This window comes from Nesoenas mayeri, assembly GCF_963082525.1.
Source record: "Nesoenas mayeri genome assembly, chromosome: 3".
NCBI lineage: Eukaryota > Metazoa > Chordata > Aves > Columbiformes > Columbidae > Nesoenas > Nesoenas mayeri.
Genome location: NC_137544.1, coordinates 46,769,999 through 46,790,628, shown reverse-complemented (window position 1 = coordinate 46,790,628; position 20,630 = coordinate 46,769,999). Strand labels below are relative to the sequence as shown.

At 39.9% G+C, this 20,630-nt stretch overlaps 1 protein-coding gene across 1 annotated transcript; it reads left to right on the top strand.

Moving 5' to 3' along the window:
• Window positions 1-8,180: 8,180 nt before the first annotated feature.
• Window positions 8,181-11,003, top strand: CD24 (CD24 molecule; the record flags this gene model as incomplete). Its single annotated transcript, XM_080342071.1, has 2 exons — window positions 8,181-8,249; window positions 10,757-11,003. The coding sequence occupies 2 exons, from the start codon at window positions 8,181-8,183 to the stop codon at window positions 10,934-10,936; spliced, it is 249 nt and encodes an 82-aa protein (XP_080198197.1). The 3' UTR covers window positions 10,937-11,003.
• Window positions 11,004-20,630: the final 9,627 nt, after the last annotated feature.

Here is a 20,630-nt window from a genome sequence, read left to right as displayed (position 1 = left end):
TAATCTTCTGTGCAGCAGAAGCTCTTTTTCTAGCCCTTCCTGTGCTGCCTTTTCTGTTGGCACACTGCCCTAAACTGGTTTCCCTTTCTCACACATTTACCCATATAATCTACTGTACCATTTTTACTATAGAACACTGGGTTTATTCTGCTTAGGATACCTGTAATGTCTCTAACCCCCATGTACACTGAAACTTCTCTCTCTCTCTACTTACCAACTCCTCATCTTGCTGTTTCATCTTTCACAATAACAAGAGCATTATCAACTCCTGTCCACTTTTTTCCTGCAGTCACATTGGCGACCTGCACAGAGAATCCCTTTCCAGAGGTGAGTGAGGTCTCACACAGCACCTTTGCTTGCAGCCTACTTATTCCTTGAAAACTCGAACATAATAGACGGATAGTTAGATGAGCAAGGTAAGGTGGATGAGTTTCAGGTATTGTTTGATATTTCTTCAAGTGAGGGAGAGAGGCACTTGCTAAAGTAACATTCTTTTTTCCCCCATTCTTTTCATTACTTGACTAATTTGATTTTATCTGCCTATCCTCTTTTACAGTAGAAGGCCACACTGAGCCACAATGAGAAAGAAAACAGAAGTGGGCAGTGCAGACTGCTCTGACCAGTGCTAAAGAAGCTGACGGAGGCCACCCTAATAAGTCAGAGCATGACAACTCACCTAAACCAGAAATACAGAGCTGCCTTGCTAGTGAAAATTGGTGTTGCATCAGTGGCTAAGCAAATGGGAGGGAAACAGTAACTTCCTTCAGTCAGCCTGATACTCAATCCAGATACTCAAAGATTAAAGGCTCCACAGTTCCACTGCTAATTCTTCAACTCTCCAGTTTGGTGAGAGGTTTGCAATGAGATTTGTTTGCTTTTCCCTCACTTTTTTCTTTGCCAATTATCTAAAACATTATGACTTTTTTTTTTTTTTTTTTTTGGTAGGAAAAGTTAATGTACTGTTTTCTAAGCCAGGCTTTCAGACTTTCATTCCTTCTGTGGTGGACACACTCAGGTCCTATTGGTTTTGGTTGCTGCTCTAGGGTTTATCTAGCTACGGCTAACAGTGGGTGGCAAATGCAATAAAAAGGAAAAACAATCAATTAAGCATTTGTTATTTGAACCTTGCTTATTAGCCATAAAACTACACATTTCATGAGAAAATGTTAATTAGTTTGAATTATTTGTTTACTTCTGTGTTTTCTCTGTATTCTCCTCAGATTAATGGCTTTACTATTTAGAACATAATGTTCTCTTCTCTAATTGATAGTAACTAATGAGTGCAAGTCTAACATAATTAATTTCCAATGAGGGAATTTAGATTGTTCCTCCATCTGTGTACAATTAAAGTTTTCTCTCTTATTTATTTTTTTTTTCCCCAGTTACAATTTGTATGTCAGGTTTGCTTTTAAAAGCAGAAAAAAAAGGTTGTCCAAAGTACTTCAATGTCCATTGTGCCCAAGGGATGAAGTTTCCTTGATTAGCATTTATAAACATTACTACATTGGGAAAGAAAAATGTATCTGTAGGTTCCAATACACCTTTGTTATATTTAAATACATATACATACATATAAACAAAGGTGCAATAGGGATGGATAGAACATCAGAGTAGTTGTATTGCTTGGTGTCTAGGTTGTCTCCTCCTTTCAGAGTGTCCAGCTCCAGAGGCATGAAAGATGTGTAAATCACATAGTGGTGAGATCTGTGATGATGTGTCTCCCAGGGAAATGTGTCCTTGCAACACTTGCTATTTAAGCTCTGGGTGTTCTCATCACTACCTGACCACTCCTTTTCTGCACCTTGCCTAATGATACCCTGTGGCAGAGAGTTCACCATCTGAAAGATACATGAAGTCTTAACATCTTGGTGACACTTGATACATGTTTCCTTTCAGCAGTCTGTCTTTTCAAAGCCTGTGCTGGTCTCTTTTCCTACTATGAAGTGGGAAGAACAGCTGATCTACCTTCTAGATCTTGTCCATTTATATGCTTTTTAAACATTTTTGTTCTTATTTTGTCTTCTAAAATAAACAGCTCCTACTTTCTCTGTTCCTGTTTATCAGATTTCTCCTTGCTTCATTCTCATTATGTTGTCCCGTACACAAACTAGAAATTACTCAGAAAAGGGTACAAAAGAATAAGCCTTTCAGGATGCCACACAGCCACTGTGACTAGGAATGAATTCTGAAGTTGAACACTTTGTAAGGCAGCTCTGTTTCTACATAAACTATCTTTTTGGTAACTATGGGTAAAAATTTGCCCTAATAGCAAAGAGAAGGCAGTAAGTAAACACAAAAAATAAGCAAACAATAACAAATAAATAGGGGAAATGGAAGAACACTGGATTCAAATTGCAAGGCACCGATTTTCAGTGCTTCTCAAGAGAAGATAAAGGCTTAGTAGGCACAGATAAAAACATAGATTTTGAAATGTGTCAGGGACAGAAGAAATCCCACCAGTCATAAACTAATGATGATGGTTAAAATGCCTAATAAGGACACAGATTTTCATTGAACATTTTTTCATTTGTTCGGGAAGAAGCAGAATGAAGCAGTAGTGTAATATCAAGATAACTAATTTTTCATCCACTGGTAAAAGAGGTAATGCAGAGTATCGTGGTCAACAGGAGAAATCACAGACTTACAGAGCTAGCGCTCAAGATATAGTGAGATGAATTTGCTTGCACCAATTGCAATCAGTAAATTCAAAGAAAATTCAAGGAGATGGTAAAAGTGCTAAGACTGCACTATTGTTCAAGAAATGTAGTGAGATAATCTCAAAATTGCATCAGATCACAAACATTATGAAGCTGCTGAAAAAAAAAAAAAAAGAAGACAAATTTCATTCTAAGCTACATCAACAGAGTTGTTGAATGCTGAATTCTCAGTTTGAGTAGTTTTTCCTGCTTTGGATGATATGATCTAGTGTAGACAGATTTGAGAGAGTGAAAATGAAAGAAACCAAAATGCATAGAAAGCCTATGAAGAAATGCTGAAGAAACTGAACCTGTTCCTCAAAATAATGGAAAATGTAGTGGCAAATGTCTGAGCTAATAATCTACACTGTTTCAATAGCCAGTGAAAAGATATGGGCAACTCCAGGATGTGATTTATCTTTTTCAGATGTCTATGTTGAAATGAGATGAATTACATAATAGAAGCACTTGTTTCACTCCATCATCTGTCAAGGGTTTCCGGAGAGACTCACTTAGATATAGATGGCTGCTGTCATGAGACCCTTCCTTCCTCCTCTCAATGCAAAGTGCTTGATATGTTTTCAACTGGTAAAGATTTTCTTAAAAATCTGGCCATCATTATTGTCTGTGTGTTTTACTATGGCGATGTAAGTAGTCATTACTTTAAATTTGCAGTGAAAAAGACTTTGTATTAAGAGAAATATTCTGCAAAGATAGTTTGGCAAAGAAACAGGAGATCTGTGGGTTGTGGAATACCCTTCACGGTTTTGTTTGTTTGTTTTGTGGGGTTTGTGTTTGTTGTTTGTTTGTTTGTTTTCCTGAGAATTATTTTTAAACTCGCCTCAAATCAGAAGATGGAAAAAAAGACCTTTTATTATTTTTACTTCTTCATGTCTACAGACCTGTTATCTGGCATTATGCCTTATGAGTTAAAGGAAATCCCTGTCTTGGTTTCGTCTTATACCTAGTAGCATGATTGCAAACAATTCCTGAGCATGACTCAGGGGTTGGCCCAGGTCAGATGCAACTTCCTACTGATAGGCACCTCAGATTTGGCCTCCATTTTCTGGAGGCCAGGAGAGTTTACTGGTATGGACGTGGCTAGACATGCCAGTTGGCCTCAAGGCCAAAGAACAGGCTCTGCTACCACTTAATTTGTTTGTATTGATGTCACCTAGGCATTTGTTTGACTTGGGGAGAAAGGTGTGCTTTCAAGCAGATCTGAAGCCACTCCTAATTGTGTAAGCTGACACCACCCCTTGAGGTCTACCCAGAAGTCAAAAGATCCATGGGTATCAGGGCGGCAACCTTTCTTCTTCTTGAGACTATTTTTTACTTCTGCGCAGATTTCCAAGCTTATCATTCCAGGGCCGGAAATCATGGCTTTGTTTACTTCTATAACTATATGCCTCTAATTAAGTAGCCTGATGCTTTTTGCTTCAGATTGACACGGAAGGAAACAGTGGCCCTGGTTGAATCCTGGTATAATGAGGGTCTGGATCATGACAGCAAGGCCCATGTCTGAAGACATATATAGTTTAATCCAATCAACATTTATTACTAAGTAGAGATTTACAGTACCACCAATCATGCCATTAAAAGCTCTACTAACATAAATTTAATATCAACCCTCCACTGGAAGAAAGAATGTAATCAATATATATTCCAAGTTCTTACCCAAGACACATTCCAGACAGCTTTGTTCAGTTGTCTAAATTCACTTTCAACCAGCCATCTCCTATCAGTACTTAAGTCTTGCTCTGAAATGATGCTGAATGTGCAACCGTAAGGGAGGGTGCTTCAAAAAAGCTGACGAGTTTTGATTATGTGGCTGGAGCTCTGATGCTGCTGCAAGATAGGTCAAGAGAAGGGCCAGCCTAGCTTATGAAAATATAGTGTTCCTATATATTGAAGTCAGAGTTTCTCAAGGTAAAATCCATACAGCAAAAAAAGATTAAAGGAAACTTACCACCAGATGATGTCAGCATAGATCAGCATATATGGGCTAGCCAGTACACACTGGAAAGCTGGATTTTACTCTTCAAAGTTTTCCTTTGAAAAAAGATCAAGTTCTGAAAAATAAATGCATAATATGGTCACGGATGGGGGCTAACCAAAACAACTTGTAATGTAGGTATGACCCAGGTGGGTACTGAGAGCTGCAGTGCACTCTAGAGTGAGGTTTAAAATGGGTGAAATCCCTGGGATGGGCCACAGGGTGTAACAAGTTCCAGTCTATGTACAGCCAAGGAGAGTGAAGAACTGGTTGGGAGCACAGGATCCAGTGATTCTCATTGGCAATTGATGCTCCTAAAATATTTAAGCTTAGATGGATCAAGATTGGCAGCTAAAAGGTGAGACTAAATGAATGGTTAAGTGAGAATTAGTTCTTATTAATACCACTCAATGCCCTGGCTACACTTATTCGGCTAAAGCTTGTCCAAATTTAAATACATTACACATCTCAGAGAATACTTCTCTGTTTCCTTTTATAGATGACTAAGTTTTGTTTGTTTGTTTGTTTTTGGGTTTTGTTGTTTTTGGTTTTCCTGCCAGTCCTTTTAGCTGATGTTGTTTGCTAATGCATTATTGTTTTGCTTCTGATCACTGGACTGAAAGTTATGACTATTACAAAGTTCAATCAACTTACAAATCACTGGTGGAATATACAGATGAACTTACATTTAACCCAAAAGGTCAAAGGAGTTTTCCCTCTTCTATTTGTTTTCTCATCAAATATTACGTATTTACTTGGGAGAGGTGCAGAGTACCATTCTGGCTTAGAAAACATAAAGGAAGCAGAACAATGAGGATTTAACAGTAATATTTAACAATATATCTCTGTATCATGGAAATTCTTAAAGCACACTGCTAGCAAAGGATGTTTAATGGAGAGAGTATATTGTCTTCTCTGACTGAAAAAAATCAGAAATGCCTTTTGGCCACCAGATAGCAGTGCTTCACTTTGTACAGTTCTCAACTCAATTACAGTGCTTCTCATCTTGTAGAAAAATCCATATATTTGGTCCTGGTCTCTTGCTCAGATACATCTTCTGCAGACTTCATTATAGGCTTCAGCTGAAAAAAAGTAAAGGTTTTGGAATTAGGTGTGCAGATAATTTATATGTTTGGGAGGAATCAATAATATTGCGGCTTTCCTGAATGGGGAGAGTTGGTTGTAGAAATATAACAGAACATAAGCACTATAATTATAATTTCCAATTACAAAAGTTTCAAAGAAAATCTTGGGCTTAAACTATCTTTAGCACTTTTCCCTTGCTGCCAGTACATTTCCTTATTTGCATTAGTGTTTCAGGAATATTTCAGACAGGCATGTTTTTTAGCCTCAGAACATAAATTTAACGTAGTTGTATTATTTCGGTAATTTATAACTTCTGCCAAATGTTTTAAAACATTTGCATTTTTCATTAGTTAAATGGCTATTCAAGGAACAAACTTTAACATATTTTTAGAAAAGAAGAAAGATATCCCCCTTTTCACTGAAACTTGTTAAAATGCCAAAAGTACAATACACTATATAATGATAATTAGCAGCTGTATAATGTTGTTTTGGTTCATGTCACCTTACAAGAAGTGTGCATCATCCTCATTTTTTTTACACAGTTCCGGGAAAGAGCATCTGATAGTTATTCCCTCATCCTCATCTGTTGCAGCTTTGACATTAATGTGTCTCAGCTGCTGCTCTAACCTGCAACAGCCAGTCATGATCCCTATGGGACCAAGCAACAGCTGTATCACTTCCTTTTCTCCCAAGCAAGGTGGGAGAGATTAGAATGGAAACCATCTGTGTTGGATCTATGCTAGGATGTTCTTTGCTTTGGCCACCATAGAGCCCTGACCTTCCTTTTGCGTCTCCTCCAGGGAGTCTGGTTTGGAATGGTCTGAGCCCTCGCTTTGTCACTGTGATTCATGTGGCTTCTCTCACAGGGAACTTCACCTTTCTGTAGAGTTAGATGTGTCTCCTGAGTGAAAAGGTGACCTTCCTTCTCATTTGTGATTTCATTTTAATTGTGAACCGGACTCTGACTATGATCAGGGATTTATAAAAAATAGGGAAATGTTACTTCAGGAGTGCTTCAGGCTCCATACATCTCTCAGAAGACCTTTCATTTAGGTATAGAATAAGGACCGATATTTTGGGTGGTACAGCTTGCAAAATGCCTTTATTTCTGGAAATAAATAAATAACTTTGTCAGGCATTCTGAAGTAATTAGTGTGGGACTTGGCTTAGAATGATACATTTTGCCTAACACAAATCCCAGCATCTGGTTCTGTGGCTCATGCACGTACTTCCTATGCTTTGGGACCAAGTTCTAGCAATGGCCCTTAGAAACTCCTGCAAAGTAGTCCTGCTCCTGGAAATGGCAAATAGGTTAGGTAGTGCTGAACGTGGATGTCTCTTCGCACTTTGTTCTAAGATAAACATGAACACAGCCAATTTTAAAATCTATTGAATAGTCTGAGCTAACAGGACATTTCCCTCTTCTTTTAAATTGAAATAACTACTTTGTCACAATAAAATCAGCACATTGGTGTCTCTTCTTGTAGTTTATAAAGCAGACACAGACTATTTTTGTTAATTTGCCTGTGCACTGAGACACCTGACTGCTTTGGTGAGGCACTAGCACAATCTGTCTTCAGTCTATTAAGGGAGGAGATACAATACAACTACAGTATTTGCTGTGCCAGAAGAAGGAACCCTTCATACACAGAGGCTACAGCTGGAAGAACCTGCTGTTCCACTTGTTACACAGGTCTCCTGCTCTTTAAGAAATAATGGCAATAATAAAATATTTAGACCCAAAGAGTGCTTGAAATCGCAACCTGCGGTCTGAAGCCTGAGCACTAGTGGTTAAGGCAGCTCTGAACAGGGTGGGATCTTAACTCCTCAGCCTTTCACCCACTGTTCCCATCATGTGGAGATACTCGCAGTCTTCTTTACCTTTCCTTCTCTCGCCCATGAGTTGATTTTTAAATTTTTTTTTTGTTTTTAAATAAAAAGCCGGATGCTTTCATAAGCAATAAGCGTTTCTCTAGAGTGACTGCCACTCAAGCTCTGCCGCCCTATGCCAGTCCCTCAGCACCGCAACACGACGCCGGCAGCAGACAAAGACACCGCGGGCTTCGAGACCCTAACGAGAGACAACAAAGCTCCGGGGTCTGTGGAAGCGATGCCGGCCTGACCCGACCGCGCCGCGGGCACCACGGCCCGGCCCGGCTCGGGGAGGGGGAGCGGGGGCAGGGGCCGAGGGGGAGGCCACGACTTGCCGGGGCGGCGGCCACGGAGGGCGGGAGCAGAGGTGTGGGGAGGAGGAGGGGAAGGCGGCGGCGGGGCGTCACGGGAGCCCGCGCTGCCATAAAAAGGCTGGGCGCGGCAGAGCGGCGCATCTCTCTCGCCCTCAGTTACAGCAACCGGAGCAGCATCGCCAGCGCAACCCGCGGTGGGACAGCAGCGGACGGGCTATGGGGACGGCGCTGGCGGTTCGGCTCGGTCTGGGGCTCCTGCTCCTGGCCCTCCTCCTACCCACGCAGGTGAGCATCGGAACGGCTCGGCGCTTCCCCACCGCCGGCCCGAGTGTGAGGGACGGGAAAGCAGCCGCACCGAGACCCTCCCCGGCCGCCCCGTGGGGCCGTTCGATGTGCCGCCGGGACGCCCCGTTGGGTGACGGGCGGCTTCCTCACCTTCGCCCTGGGGCCAGAACAACGAACCCGGGCAGCCCCGGCTGGGGAGGGGCCGCACCGCCGGCGGGTGGGCTCGGCTTGCAGCTCCGCGGGGGACGGGGCAGGGCAGGGAGGGACTCGGCCCCGCCGCCGTGGGCTGGCGGTGGCGTGGGTTACCCCGGTCGAATTGTAACAGTGAAGCTGGAAGTTCGCCGCCTTTCTTCCCGTGGGATCCTCGAGGGAAAGGCGTTGAGCCGTGGCGGAGGCGCGTTAGTTCTCCCGCCGAAAAGAAGCAGAGCAATCCCCCCCCAACCCAATTTAGCTCCCAGTTTTACAGCCGGAGGACAGTGAGACCCTGGTCCGAGTGTCCCCCGAAGCCTATAGGGCTTTGTGTCCCGTCCTAGGGCTCGCGGGGAGCGGAAGGTTTACGTTCTTAAAGCCAAGACCTCGGTGTCTTGCTGCCGTGCTGGCCCAGCCTCGCCCTTGGTGCAAAGGCGATTTGCCGTACTGTGAGCAGCTCCCACCTCAGTGTATTGTTCCTAGAGACCACCTTTTGAAAACGGTCAGTCACACAATATCATAAAAATAAACAACAAAGAAATTGCTGGAGACCGTTTTAATTTCTCCCAGCACCTTCTTTGTTTGTAAGGAAGGGCACTATCCTTTCTCCATTGTGCTCAGTGCGGTCTTACCACTTGGCAGCGATGAGAGCAGGATCAGATCCTTTGGGTTACTGGTATTTGTCACATCTTCACTAAGATGATATGTCTGGGGTCCCATCTACTCTGACGTTGGGGAAACTTGGCTCTAAGCCCTTCCTCTTCCACAAAACAAACAAAGAACCACAAAAAACCAAAAAAAAACCCTCCAGAAAGTAGGCTTTCTGTTTAAAACAAAGAAAACCTTAAAAATATATAATTGAGTGTAAAACAGCAGAGGAGACTCAGACATTGTAGGAAGACCAAAGAAATTCCAGGGCTGGTTGGGACTTGCCTTGTATCCAACTTGAGGGTTATTAACTCCACAATCCATTATTGATAACTTTTGGACTGGTTTCAACAGAAACTTCCACACAGCGGTTTTTATCCTGCAGTCCTAAATAGCTTCCAGCATGTTGCTGGTTGCCAAAAACCCTGACTACGAGAAGCTCTATAATATCCTGATATTTTTCTATTGTGTGTATATATATTTTTTTTTAGTAGTAAATACTTAAAATACTCATGCAACTTCCTAATAAATTTAGCATTGACTTCATGGCTTCAGCATTGAGGGACTTTAATTATCTTTTCTGCTAAAGAAAATTAATTTTCTCAGCAGCATTAGAAATATGAGGTAATAAGGACACCTTTTATGGAGAATATTTTTTAAACTAACTGCTCTTCAAAAAAAAAAAGTCTGACAGGGCTTACCAGAAGGTATAATACAAGTTTGTTGCCACAGAGCTGAAGCCAAGCTTCCTAAACTACATGTGTTTTTGGGGAGCAGATATGCAATTCTTGCCCTTGTTTTTCATCCTTGTGTATCACATCTTTTTTTCACTGGAAGAACATTAGTTAGCTTAGCTTTGAAAGTTTTCCTGTGTGTGTAGGAAATAGCTTGATATTGAAGTTACATGGGGTGCAAATTTTTATGTGCAATCCCTATAATGCAGAGTTATGAGAGAAATTTTTTTCTTAAATTCCTGCTTTTTGTCAGCTTTATTAAAATATGCTAATATTACATGGTCTTTCCACTGCATATTTGTTGGTTCTAGTGTGCCGATAGGTTATGATTTAACCGGTTGAGCTATTGTGCTTTGTGCTAAGTTGTGCAGTTCAGTACTACCACAGCAAGGTAAGAGACAAGGAAGCCTGAAATATTAAGTCCACTCATATAAGCCCCACCATTGCTTGAAAGGAATCTCCAAACCAGCCGCAGAAACAGCATCAATGGGTTCTTCAATGTTGTTTATTCATATTTTTGTTTGTGGCTTAGTCTGCAAAGACTAAGATTTGTCTTTGCATAGCTTTATATTTGCATTTTATTTTTCTTTCAGTGTGAGGTCTTTTGAAACCTACTGCTCTATTTTATCTTTTGTTTCAGTTCAGACTGTTGATAAAGTGGTAGTTATATAGCAACAGAAAAATATTTAGAAAAATGTTAGATTTATTTCTTTAACAAATTCCATGCACGTACTTCAAAATGTCTTTGTCCTTAACAGCACAATGAAAGAGGCATGAGCAATTGTGTGTATTGTATCTCAAGAGTGACTGAGTAGTGCTACACATTGTTCTTTACTACTAATCTGTCTTCTCATTAAAAAAAAAAAAAAAAATCAACCAAACTCACAAAATCTCCTTTTTGTTATTTTTTTTTTTTTCTTCTCCCCTGCATTCTAGATCTACTGCAATACCAATGGAACAAGTCCAACACCTTCAAACAATTCTTCAAGTTCCATTTCTCTGTCAACTATCACAAATTCAGTGAACAATACCACTGCTCAGGGACATGGAAATTCCCTTCACTCAACCACAAGTCTTTTCATTCTTTCAGTTTCTCTTCTGTATTTTTGCTGTTAAGAGACTCTGGCATGGAAATGGCTACCACTCCCCACCCAGTTTCCTGAAGCCATCTGAGATGGCAAGATCTCCAGCCCAGCATGAAAATCAGTCCAAACTCTACATCAAACCAGCTTGGTTCCACTCCATACTCAAATTAGCACCAGTCTGACCTAGAGAAGCACTCAGTATTCTGACTTTCCAAAGCAGACCGACTTCAGCAAGGAGGTAAAATGACGAGCTCTTTCCCCAGATGTGCTGGAATTTGAGAAACAAGATGGAAACAAAAAGAGACAGTATTGACAACCCCTGATTTAAAGCTGAGAAGAAATGCAGTGTCATAAGGATGGATAACACTCTAAGAAAAAAGGATAGAGGGTTTATCTACCATTTAGAATAAGGATTTTTTTTTCCCATTTAAATTAATTGAAGCCAGCTGGCTCACAGAACCAGTAGAAAAAGCTCGAGTGGTTCTGTTTCTTGCATAGCCTATACAGTTACAACCAATGGATACTAGGATGTACACAAAAGAAACAAAATATCACTGAAAATGGATTTCTTCTAGATTTAATTTGTATTAAACTGTTACAAGGCTAAAATAGATAACCAAATTTTTGTAAGAATTCTCTTATTTAACTTCTGAGTTCTAACCAAATGGCTAGCCAGGCAGGGCTAGTTTTGAAATGGCTAAAACTCACCAGTTTTTGTAAGAGTTGAATTATTTATGGTGGGAATTTGAATTTGATGTTTTATTTAAATTGATTGTATATTAAACCATATGTGCCAGCAGGTGTGGAAACATTTGGAAAGTATCAGGAGCTTTTTGTAAATGAAGTTCAGAAAAAGAAGTCAAGGGACAACAATCTCCTCTTTCCCCTACTTCTCCTCTCAGGTTCTACAAGTTGTATAAGTTCTTTTTGCTCCTGGAACTTTCCTTAACTATGAAGGATTTATGGAATCTTTTGAGTAATGTTTTAGTGCTGCTTTTTTTTTTTTTTTTTTTGGCACAAGGTGAATAACTTACTGTTTGTTTTTTCTGAAGAGTTTTAATTGTGATAGTTTACTTTAAACATGGGCTAATATTTGCGGTGGGGAGAAGGAATGGGGAGAGGAGAGCAAAACGCCAAAAATAAGAAATTAAATGATCAGGTGTTGGAATACGAAGACTGGAGTCTTAATCATTGAATTTAAAAGTTACCTTTGTAAATACTACTTTTTTAAAATTTTCTGAGTCAAAATTGCTACACTTGCACAGATTGTTTCTGTATCATCCAACACTTTAGGTAATAGTATCTGGTATTTGATCAAAGCAAGCTTTGTTGAGGAGGTTTGACTATCTTGATAATACCTTGTCAGAAAAAAGATAATGTTGATATGATCACATGTGACTATGCAGGGTCATATCACTGTATAGATATTTATCTCAGTATAAGATCATGTCAAACATGAGTGGCTCTCTAATTTTTTTAATATACATCTTTCAGTCACATTACCACCAATCCACAGTACATATATTAATAGCAAACTAACACAAATTCATGCCAGTGAGTGTATGTGGACATTTCCTTATGCTTATCATTTGTATCCAGTAAAATGTTAATGATTGTATTTTTGTGTTTGTGTAATTATGCTTTGATTTATTAGCTACTGATTTTCATTGAGAAAAAAAACCAACTGTAAACAGTGGACAGGCATTCTAGATGCACTTCCAGACTCTTCTACAGAAACTTGTAATTTGCCTGCATAAAGTGAATGAACTGTTAAGCAAGACAGTATATGTGATTAAAAACCTCAAGTTGTAGAAAAGCTGAAGTGTAATTAGTTTTATTTCTCTATAAGGTTTAGTGACACTGGGAGTCTGAATTCTACTCTGGTATCAGTGGGTGAGACTTGATTAACATCTCTAGTAACTGTAGTAAGGTTTCCATACTTTTTACAGCCTCTTCCCTTTCAAAATATTATGCTTTCATTTTAGACAAACAGTGCTTATACAGTTTTTCTTTTTCTTGTTATGGCAATGAGTTATTTTCCTTATGGCGGCTAAAGCTGTTTTGCAACTTCTGGTTATCAAGTATGTGAATTAACTGCCTGAGGTCTCCGACTCCCACAGACTATTAATATAGCAAGAATATCCTAATAATTCAAGTTTCACCATACTTGATGAAGGACAGGGGCTGGAAGAAGTAGGAATTTGTGCAATATTTTGCTGAAAAGCAAAAAAAATCCTAACTGGATGTGAATTCAAAACCAAATAGTTATGTTTAATGACATTCCAAAGTTGCTCCTTTCTAATAACCCTTGAAGGCCCAAGGATATTCCGAGTGATTACCTTTACTCCCTAGATGTGGAGAAATGTGTTTAAAAACGCCTGGCTACCGAGGCGTGCTGTCTTCTACATTTTTCAGTGGGAAGGAGTCCCCTGGTGAGGCCTCCCGAGGCTGGGGAGGGAAGGCAGCACTGCAGCCCTTTGATCGAGTTCCTTTTGCTTTTCCAGTAGGCCGAATAAACCCGGGGAGCGGGATGAGTTTATCAAAGCTCAACCGTTTGAATGGGCCTTGGAGTCTGCAGGGAGTATCGGAGCACATTGTTTCCTTGTTTTAGCTTCTCTCTGAGTGCTCCGGCAGAAAGCATGAAGAGAAAATATTACACCAATCTGTTGCCTGACTGTGTATCTTTTGTTAACAAAACATAAAACTGAAAATACTCTCTACAAAGAGAGAGATGGAGAACAAGAAAGGCTGCAACAATGGTTCTTAATTCTATGATGTACCAATAAATAAATGAAGTATAGGTATGTGTTTGAAGTTTCGCTAAATATTCAGATGAATTTGAATAAGAAGCTTAATTGGTAGCTTTTTTTTTTTTTTTTAAGAAATAGGGCCAGATTGCTTTTTAACAGCCTCTGAGCATATTCATATTTTCTTGAATTTTTGAGGTTTTTACCATACCAGATGAGTGGTTTTAGACAAATAATCTGGTAACCTTTGTTCTGTTCCATTCCGTCACAGAACAATGGAATTGGTGAGAAAGATATCCACCCAGGGAAAGAGAATGGAATGGATTTATTTAACAAAATGGGAAGGTGGGAGGAAAAGGAAGAGAATGGAGCCTATGCACTTCAGGACTGTTTAATTTTTTAAAATAAGTGGAACCAGCTTTTTTTTTTTTTTTTTACATATGCCTCTCATGAGTCTGCCCAGCTGGACTATGTCTGGATAACGTATACTGCAATGACTCTGAAACAATTCCGCTTCTGTTTGATGCATGGTACTGCTTTCGTTGTAAACATATGCTAGCCACATATGTCCTGAATAAAGTATAGTGTTATTTGAATGAAATAGCCTAAAACGAGCACTTAAAGTGTGTGTGCAGCCTACTGTTCCTTCCTTCACACCATCATATTCTGAATAGCCCTTAAGTTTTTTCACACTGCAGTTTTCAGCTGGTTTAGAAATCCACAGGGACTTTGGATGAACAACTTCTATTCAACAAAAATCTCCACAAGGTGAAGGGTTTTGGGCCAGATCCAATGCAGTTATTCCCCTAAGGTTTTGCTAGTGGCTTCCTTGTTTTCAGCAGGATGAAATCACCTACCCTGAGCCTTTCTCCCTGTGTGAAGGGCAGAGTGTGCGGTGCTGCTCTATCACGTAAAGGATGGCCCCACTTTGTCTGCTGGGAGACAGGATGTTATTAATATCTCAATAAATGTCTTTTCAAATGAACTCAGGACTATTTGGACAAGCCATTCCCAGCTTTTAGCCTGATCCCTCAAACACTTAGGATTTGCCTGTACAATACAACTACTCTCAAGCTAGCTTGAGACAGCAGTGTGCTCCCTAATGTCATTAGTACAGTATTTCATATGGAGTCATTTCTCCTGAGAGTAGTAGTTCTTACACAGCCTGTTGGCCTGTGGAAGGGCTCAGGAGAATGAGCTCTAGCAGGGCCTGGCTCTTTGTCACCCGTCTTTCTAAGTCAGCGCTTCCCAGCACTCGGGTTACATCAGGTTCCACAGCACAGCTCACAGTGACATCTTGCATGTGAAAGCGAGGATGTATATAAACATGCATATATTAGAGGCAGTTTGGAGTGATTTGTACTTTGTGTGCATTCAGGCTTCATAGGGATTTGATTTCCCATACGTGGCTGAAATGATTTAGATAGCAGGCTTTGTCATCCAGCAATTTCATTGTAACGGATACAATTGGGAACGTTTCTTGTTTTTGCATTAAAGATAACTTTGAAATAGGATCTGTCAGCTCTGCCTCTTAGTAGCACAAAGCTCTTCATTATAGAGTGCACATTACATCTTATGCACTGTACAGGTCTACCGTGCCCCAACAGATAAAGAGGCTGGTTATTTTAAATCCATTGTTTTACCTGCAGCAGTTTAGAGAGCAGCACTAGGCTTTCTGCAATACGTGCTTGAAGATGTGGTGTTTTGATCATTATGCAGTAGCCTTGGGATAGATACTTGATCCTTTCTTTGGTTATCAGCCTTAGGTTTTCCAAGTGAAGCCCTCAGCATCCTGCTCATGAATGCATAATTGCTCTGGTTTAGTCTTCATCAAAATGGTTGGAATGAATGACCTGCAGCTGAAGAAAAAACATGATTAATTTTACACAACCCAACTAAAATCCTAAACTGACAAAATCTCACCTATGAAGGGTCATTCAATTCTCTCTTGAATGCAGCAATACTCCCTGCAATATATGTGCCAGCAATACATGAATAAAACATTTTCAGGCTTTTCAGAAGAGACTCCGGACTCTTTCTTTTATGCTTTCAGCTTAGCAGGAGCTATGTTTCAGCAACTGATGGGTGTACAATATAAAAATTGAACACACAGCAGAATTAAATCGTGGTAGCTTGGTTTTGCTGCATAAACTGAATGATCACATTCCTCCAAAATCTCTCTTGAATGACCTAGTGTGAAAAGTATTCTTTATGTGGCACAAATTATTAAAGGAACCAATGCCTCTGTAAAGCACTTGTTCTGCTTCCCTCTTTTCAACAACTCTCACTGAAAACACAGCGTGGACTTTTTTTCAGATCGCTTAGTGTGCATAATTTGGACTTAAGGTTTGTGTTCATTATGCTGAAATATGTAAACTCCACATGACAAACCTGTATATTTTTTCTACTGAGTTATATAAAACACAAATGTTTTTGAGGGGTAAGACTGGACTTTGAGAATGGAGGGATATATATACGAGACTACAATAACAAATGCTTATTGTCTGATTGATTAGACAGGCAGAATTCAAAGCTGATTGAGTATATACAGCTAATTATAGCCTTCAGAGCCATAATAGCAAGGATTAAAAACCAATTTAAAATGCATATAAACCATGTTTTAAAGACCCTCATTGTTTTAGGAGTGAGGGAGAATTTCCTCTGCAAGCAGATTACCTGGTGGCTGTTTAGTGTATTTTCCCTTAAACCAGTCTGTGACATGTTAGCAACATGAAAATGGACTTGCTGGAGTCTTTGCTTGAGCGTGGCAGTTTTGGTGTTTTAATGCTTAAGTACAAAGACGTTTTAAAATAATGAGCAAGAAGAGTCCTTTGGCAGGACTGTGAGAGTAATACAGAGACATGATGGCATTATTATTATGTATCTACTGATGATGACATTTTCTGTCATGTTCCTACTATATCTACTATCTTCATTTTTTTAATACGTTCTCTAAAACTTTTTGGCATTTAGTATATTTTTATAAGTTTTCGGCAGTATCATCATTTTTTTTTTTTTTCTCCTCTGATTTTTTCATCTTTTCTGTTTCAGGAAACTAATGCAAAATGACATGCAATGTAGCAGATTTTTTCAACTTGGAATTAGTCATTCTCTCCATTCCAAAATTCTCAGGCTTCCGTAAGGTGTGCCCTCTTGCAAAGTACTACCAGTAAATGAGGCAATGCGAAGCATTACCAGGATGAGACTTGTGTTTTTTTTCCCTGCCAGTCTGTTTTTACTGGAATTAAAATATTAAAACAACACTCAGTCATTTTCAGGACACAATGCATAACCACACTAATTTATCTCTGTTAATCTGGCACTGATCTAAACCCTCTGCCACAGTTTCACAGTAAGAAAAATCACATTGCTACCGTGATGGAGGAACTGGATGACAGGTAAGGCATCTACATGAACTCCTGTGACCTGTTTAAGATGTCAGCTTTGATCCCAAAATGTGAGATCTAATATGCTATGATTTGTGGATCTCGCTAGGTATTTGATAGGGGTCTGTGACTTTAATTAGTATTTCAATCTGTTTACATTTTACAGGTCTGTTCTTACTTAGCAATGCAGGCAGACACTGTTCAGCTTCTGCTTTTCTCCTTTTTTTTTGCCTCCAACCTTCTATCATGTGCTCCTCAGAGCAGAAGCAGTGATTGCTGAGTGTCTGCAAAACTCCTACTGGGCATTAGCTATTCATCAGCAGGTTTTATGCTGCTTTCTGTAACAGCAGTAATAAAAGCCCAGGTTTTCAAAGGTAATTTGGTGCCTGACTTCTAATTCCTATTGAAATCAGTGTCCTTGTGGGCCGCAGTCTGACTGCTTTCTGTGTGAAATTAATATATAACACTGAAAGCTTTTACATACCTCGTGGGATCTCTGCCTGCTTTTCAGGGAAACAAAAACTAAGCCACTCTCTTTTTTGTTTTGATTGTATGCTTGCTTGTTTTCTATATTATAGAACCTATGATTGCTATTGCAGAAGGAGTGTTTGGAAATATCTTTCCATCAATGAAATATCTTTCCATCAAGGTGATGACATCCATCCTCACTAGAGCAGAGCGGAAGGTTTTCTGGATTTCGGTGCTGCTTGGTCTCCGCAGCCTGCCTGCACCCTTTGCATGGCTCTCACGTGTTCCAGAGCAAACCTCACTGCCTGGGTGACTTCAACACAAGTCTTACAATCCCCAAAGAAGTCCTGTGTCCAGTTTTAGACACAGTAGTTAGCAGATAAGAATCGGTAAAATTCAGAGTAGAACAATGAAAATCATGAGAAGTGTAGATGGAAAAAAGCAGAAAGAGTGGAGCATACTCAGTTGCTAAAAGAGAAGCGGGAAGCATAAGGAAACCTGCACAGAAAGGGCAATTATTAAGACAAAGGGAATAGCTTGTTCCTCCTGTGTGCTCTGAAGAGAGCAAATCACACTGAAGCATTCAGCTGAATTGCTGGGGGAGCAGTGGATGTTTCTGAAAGCAGGCTAGATAAACATCATTCCGGAATAGTTTAGATCTAGTCGATTATACCTTTGGGCAAGGGGAGGGCTGGATGGCCTCTCACAGCCCTTTTCCCCCCTCTGATTATAGGATAATAGTGTTGGTGGAGTCCTAGAGCATGAAGAACACACGTTAAGAATCCTTCCTTATTCAGTGTAAAATATCCCTTTAAAACAAATAATCAGAACAGATAATGCTGAGTCACTCCAGTTTCCCATTTTTGTGCATGCTGCATCCTTGAATCAGTTGCTTGGGTGCTGAAAGTTCACATGGATCCTCCTAGGTTTAATAAAGGTCTTGTCAGGTAGATAACACAAACCAGCTTAAATGTGGTGCCTGCGTGAGACTTCATCATTTGGTGGGCCCAATGTAGAGATAGGCTCTTTGTTTCCACTGTGTTAACATAATAAATATAGCCACAGATTTCTGCTAACTTCTGGTTTTATTACGTCATTTTGTCTTCTTCAGTGTCAGTTGTCAGCAGTCAAGGGAGGTTTGGAAGTGTCTTTCCTCAGCTGGTGATAACAAGAAAAGACTCCAGCTCCAACCCTTGCCCCCAATTAGGAAGTCTCGATGACTAAATTGTTCATTCAAGTGCTTGCAGTAATGCTTTACTGGGTGTGTTTGAAAAAGGGCTAACATGGCTCCATCACAGCCCTAACCATGGGAAGTAAGAGGTGTGAGGCCACCTGTCTCTTACACAAGCAGATGTTGGTCTTTCAAGGCAGGAGGATAAACTCCACCTCATACAGCACTCCTTTGAACTGGAGATCTGTGAAGCATGTCTGGAAGAGGCTGGTCTCTCTGTAGCCAGTGATAACAGATGCTGTCTTTACCTTCGGTCTACAGAGAAACTTGTGTAGAAGGAGACAAAAGGGCAAAGCAGCTGAGGATTTGGGGGTATGGAGGAGCAATATGGCATGATTATGTAGGACCGATAGAGTCGTTATAAGGACAAGGGGAAATAAAGAAAGATAGATAGCTTGCGTGGGTAAAAGTCAGATAATTTTAATGATGCTGCAGGATGGAGATAAAGAATTGTTATCAAATTATTATTTCACTGCTTTCGAAGTTGACTTGATTGCCCTCTAATGAATAAGCACATGAACACTGAAGCTAAGAGAATTCTGGTGTCTAACAGACATCTTCCACGTGAGCTGAGCCTTGAGAAAGGCTCACTGTCTCTCACATGACACAACTGTATATTTTTCCCCAGTTCCTTCATTGGGGTTTTTAGAGGATGTTTCTCTTTTCCCCAGCTCTCCGCTTTTGTGGGGTGAGTAGGAGCTTAATTCTGCTTATGACTTTGAAGATGCTGTTAAAGGCTGTTGAGAAGGGCCAGTGTAAGCTAAAAGTCAGTTAGCCAGGCTGGAAAAAATGGGAGTTCTAGATAATAAAAGGACCGATCATCCATTTGATGGCATAGGAGAGAGGGTAAGGAAGAGAAAAACAAGTTCAAAGGAGTTGTTTCTCAATGCATCTCTCCTTGAAATATGCTTCTGTATGCAGCAACACTTAAATAAAATGGTAATAAGGCTTTTGTCAAACAGCCCAAATTTACTGTGCTTGAAATTGGAAGAGGAGTTACTGAAATTTTAGTAAATGCACAGGAGACCTGGAGCTCATAATATACTATGAAAGGTTTGTTTGTTTTGTCTAATTTACATCTTTCAGCCTTTCATTTTCTGTAAAAGGAGATAGAGTATGAATTACTATTTTAAGGCAAGCAAAGATTCTCTAAAGGTTACTATAGTCTCTGTAGTCCATTCAGTATATTCAGAATGCGAATTAGTTCCACATCAGAGTCTTTTGGTGAGGCTTTTCATTACAGGGGGACAAGTAAAGCACTCAAATTTCTACTTCAACTTTAGATAAGGGTGGATCAAAAAGTGGATAGATCTCTTTCTTTGTATTTTTAAGAGTCTTTTTAATACTTTTTCCTATCAAAGATGAAAAGGAAAATAGTTCTGTTTCTAGGTATTTGGGGACCCCTTTGAAGCAGTGAGCAAAGGAATACTTAATACTTTGAAACTATCTATTATTGAAACTATCAATTATTTTCACATTTTTTCAAAGGCAAAACAGGATCCTTACCAGACCAGCTTTGTGCCTTGTTTTTCTTGTTCTGGCAGAATGTCTATCTGTAGTGTAATGAGAAGATGGTCAGACTAGCTTAATATTTAGCACATGATACTTTCCATCTTCAAAATGCTTCGTGAACATCAAGCAAGCATATCAGCTTATGTTTCTCCAGTGAATACTTGTGTTGAATACAAGCAACGGATCATGACTTCTTGTAAAATCTTGTGGGAGTCATTATATACTGGTGTTAATTTTAAAACTGTTTAAATATTAAGTAGGGCAAAATCAGACTTTTTTTGCAAACTAAAGTAAAATCCATTGGATGTCTAGTGATTAGTAACATTGTCTGCTGAAGGTTTAGTATTACTGAGGTCTGGTTTGGTAATTTTAAGTTTTTGT